Below are 1,754 nucleotides of genomic sequence, written 5' to 3'. Positions count from 1 at the left end.
CCCCAAAAAAAAAATATTATGTTTAATCAAAAACAATTTGTCAAAATCTCTCATTTATTACTCTCGTGGGTGCTCATTAGCAGCTTTTGATTTCAAGTATATGAGAACCTAGTGTTGTAAACCAAACTTATCCCCACCCTTGTACTCATCTCTACCCTCCATCATGACCTATTCCATCCCCACCACCTCACCAAACAACCTCTTCACCCCCCCCTCCCCCTCTAATTTAATTTCGCCTTTCTCACAAGAGATCATTGACCGTAGTTTTTGTATTTACGTACTATAAGACTCACGTCTCGTAAACTACCTTAATCCGAACCCCGTACCTCATCCCCATCATCCCCACCCCCACCCCCATGTCCCTTCCTTTGGTACTATTAAACCCTACCTCAACCTTCCTATGAACTCATCCCTACCTCCTACCCCTCTCCCCATACCCACCCATGAGGAATCATTAATCCCTGTAGTCGTGTATCCACGAACTATAGGACCTACGCCTCGTAAACTATCCTTACTCCAACCTTTATCCCTTTCTGCTACCCCCTCCACCCCTGCAACCAATCTCTCCTCCCACCCCTCCCCCAGCCCCGACCCCCATGAGAGATCATTAACCGTTGTTGTATCTACGTACTATAAGACCCTCTCCTCGTAAACCACATATCTGAGAGAAGCTTCTATAGCCATATCATCGAGAGCGAGCTCTGGAATTAGGTCAATCGCTCTTTGTGAGCTCCCTTCATCAAAGTCCACGTGCATTGCGCCCCTCCGGCTGTTGAAAGCTGGAAATTGATAGCTTGCAATTTACTCCAGAGACCGCGCTATTCCGTGATCCTACTCTATAGTTTTTGCTTCCTAACCATAGAACTGTACTGTAGATCTACCACTAGACTGTGCACTGCCAAGGCCAGTGTTCTTCGCTTTCTGTTTCAAAAAAAAATCCTGGTAAATCCTGCTCACAATGGGCTGTTTCATTACGCCAAACGTTAAGGGGCAATACACTAGTCTCGCTATAGTCGAGTACATGCGCTTTCTTTCTTTCTTCTTTTGGTTGCTATGTTTTGTTTTGTTTTGGTTCTTCTTATTGATATTATATTTTTCTTTTCGAATCGAACAGTGTGCTATATTAGTTAACCGGATATACTTCGGAGTACACAATCTAGGATATCATAGTTTTGCCTGTTTCTCACTAACATATTTTTTTGCAAATCACGTTTTGCTGTAAGGATTTTTGGAAAGGTTTGATTGCTTGCTTGTTGAATTACTTTTTTTCAATTTTGTTCGTTGTTGCTTTCGCTTTTGTTTTTGTTTGTCTGTGTGTGTGTGTGTGTGTGTGTGTGTGTGTGTGTTTGTATTGATGTATTTGTGTGTGCGTGTGTGCCTCTGTGTGTGTGTGTGTGTGTGTGTGTGTGTGTGTGTGTGTGTGTGTGGGTGGCGTGTGTGTGTGTGTGCCTATGTGTGTGTGCTTGTGTTTCTGTGTTTGTGAGCTAAAGCGAAAAATCCCTGTCCTTGACGCCTTGTAGATATCATCATTACATAATTTGCCCTTTGTTCATTGTTCATTGTTTCAGGAAGCAACATCTCTGCACTCCGGACATGCCCATTGATGCTCCGTTGTTCTCTCCAAAATGTCGCCGAGGCTTTTTCCATTGATTGAGCCAATTTGCAAAGAATTGAAATAAAAACCTTCACATAGGTAAGATGTATGTGTGTGTGTGTGTGTGTGTGTGTGTGTGTGTGTGTGTGTGTGTGTGTGT

The 1,754-nt window shown here is 43.2% G+C and overlaps 1 protein-coding gene across 1 annotated transcript in view; it reads right to left on the bottom strand.

Annotated features, from left to right (window-relative positions):
• The window catches only part of LOC106012456, a 34,119-nt gene extending 33,363 nt beyond the window's left edge, over window positions 1-756 (bottom strand). Inside the window, exon 1 of the mRNA XM_013085482.1 lies at window positions 632-756. Within this exon, the coding sequence (XP_012940936.1) occupies window positions 632-756 (125 nt within the window). The remainder of the gene's footprint in view (window positions 1-631) is intronic.
• Between the last annotated feature and the right edge of the window lie 998 nt (window positions 757-1,754).

Source organism: Aplysia californica, unplaced genomic scaffold (genome assembly GCF_000002075.1).
Source record: "Aplysia californica isolate F4 #8 unplaced genomic scaffold, AplCal3.0 scaffold00015, whole genome shotgun sequence".
Taxonomy (NCBI): domain Eukaryota; kingdom Metazoa; phylum Mollusca; class Gastropoda; order Aplysiida; family Aplysiidae; genus Aplysia; species Aplysia californica.
The sequence above is the reverse complement of the archived record's forward strand: the minus strand, read 5'-3'. Positions and strand labels throughout refer to the sequence as shown.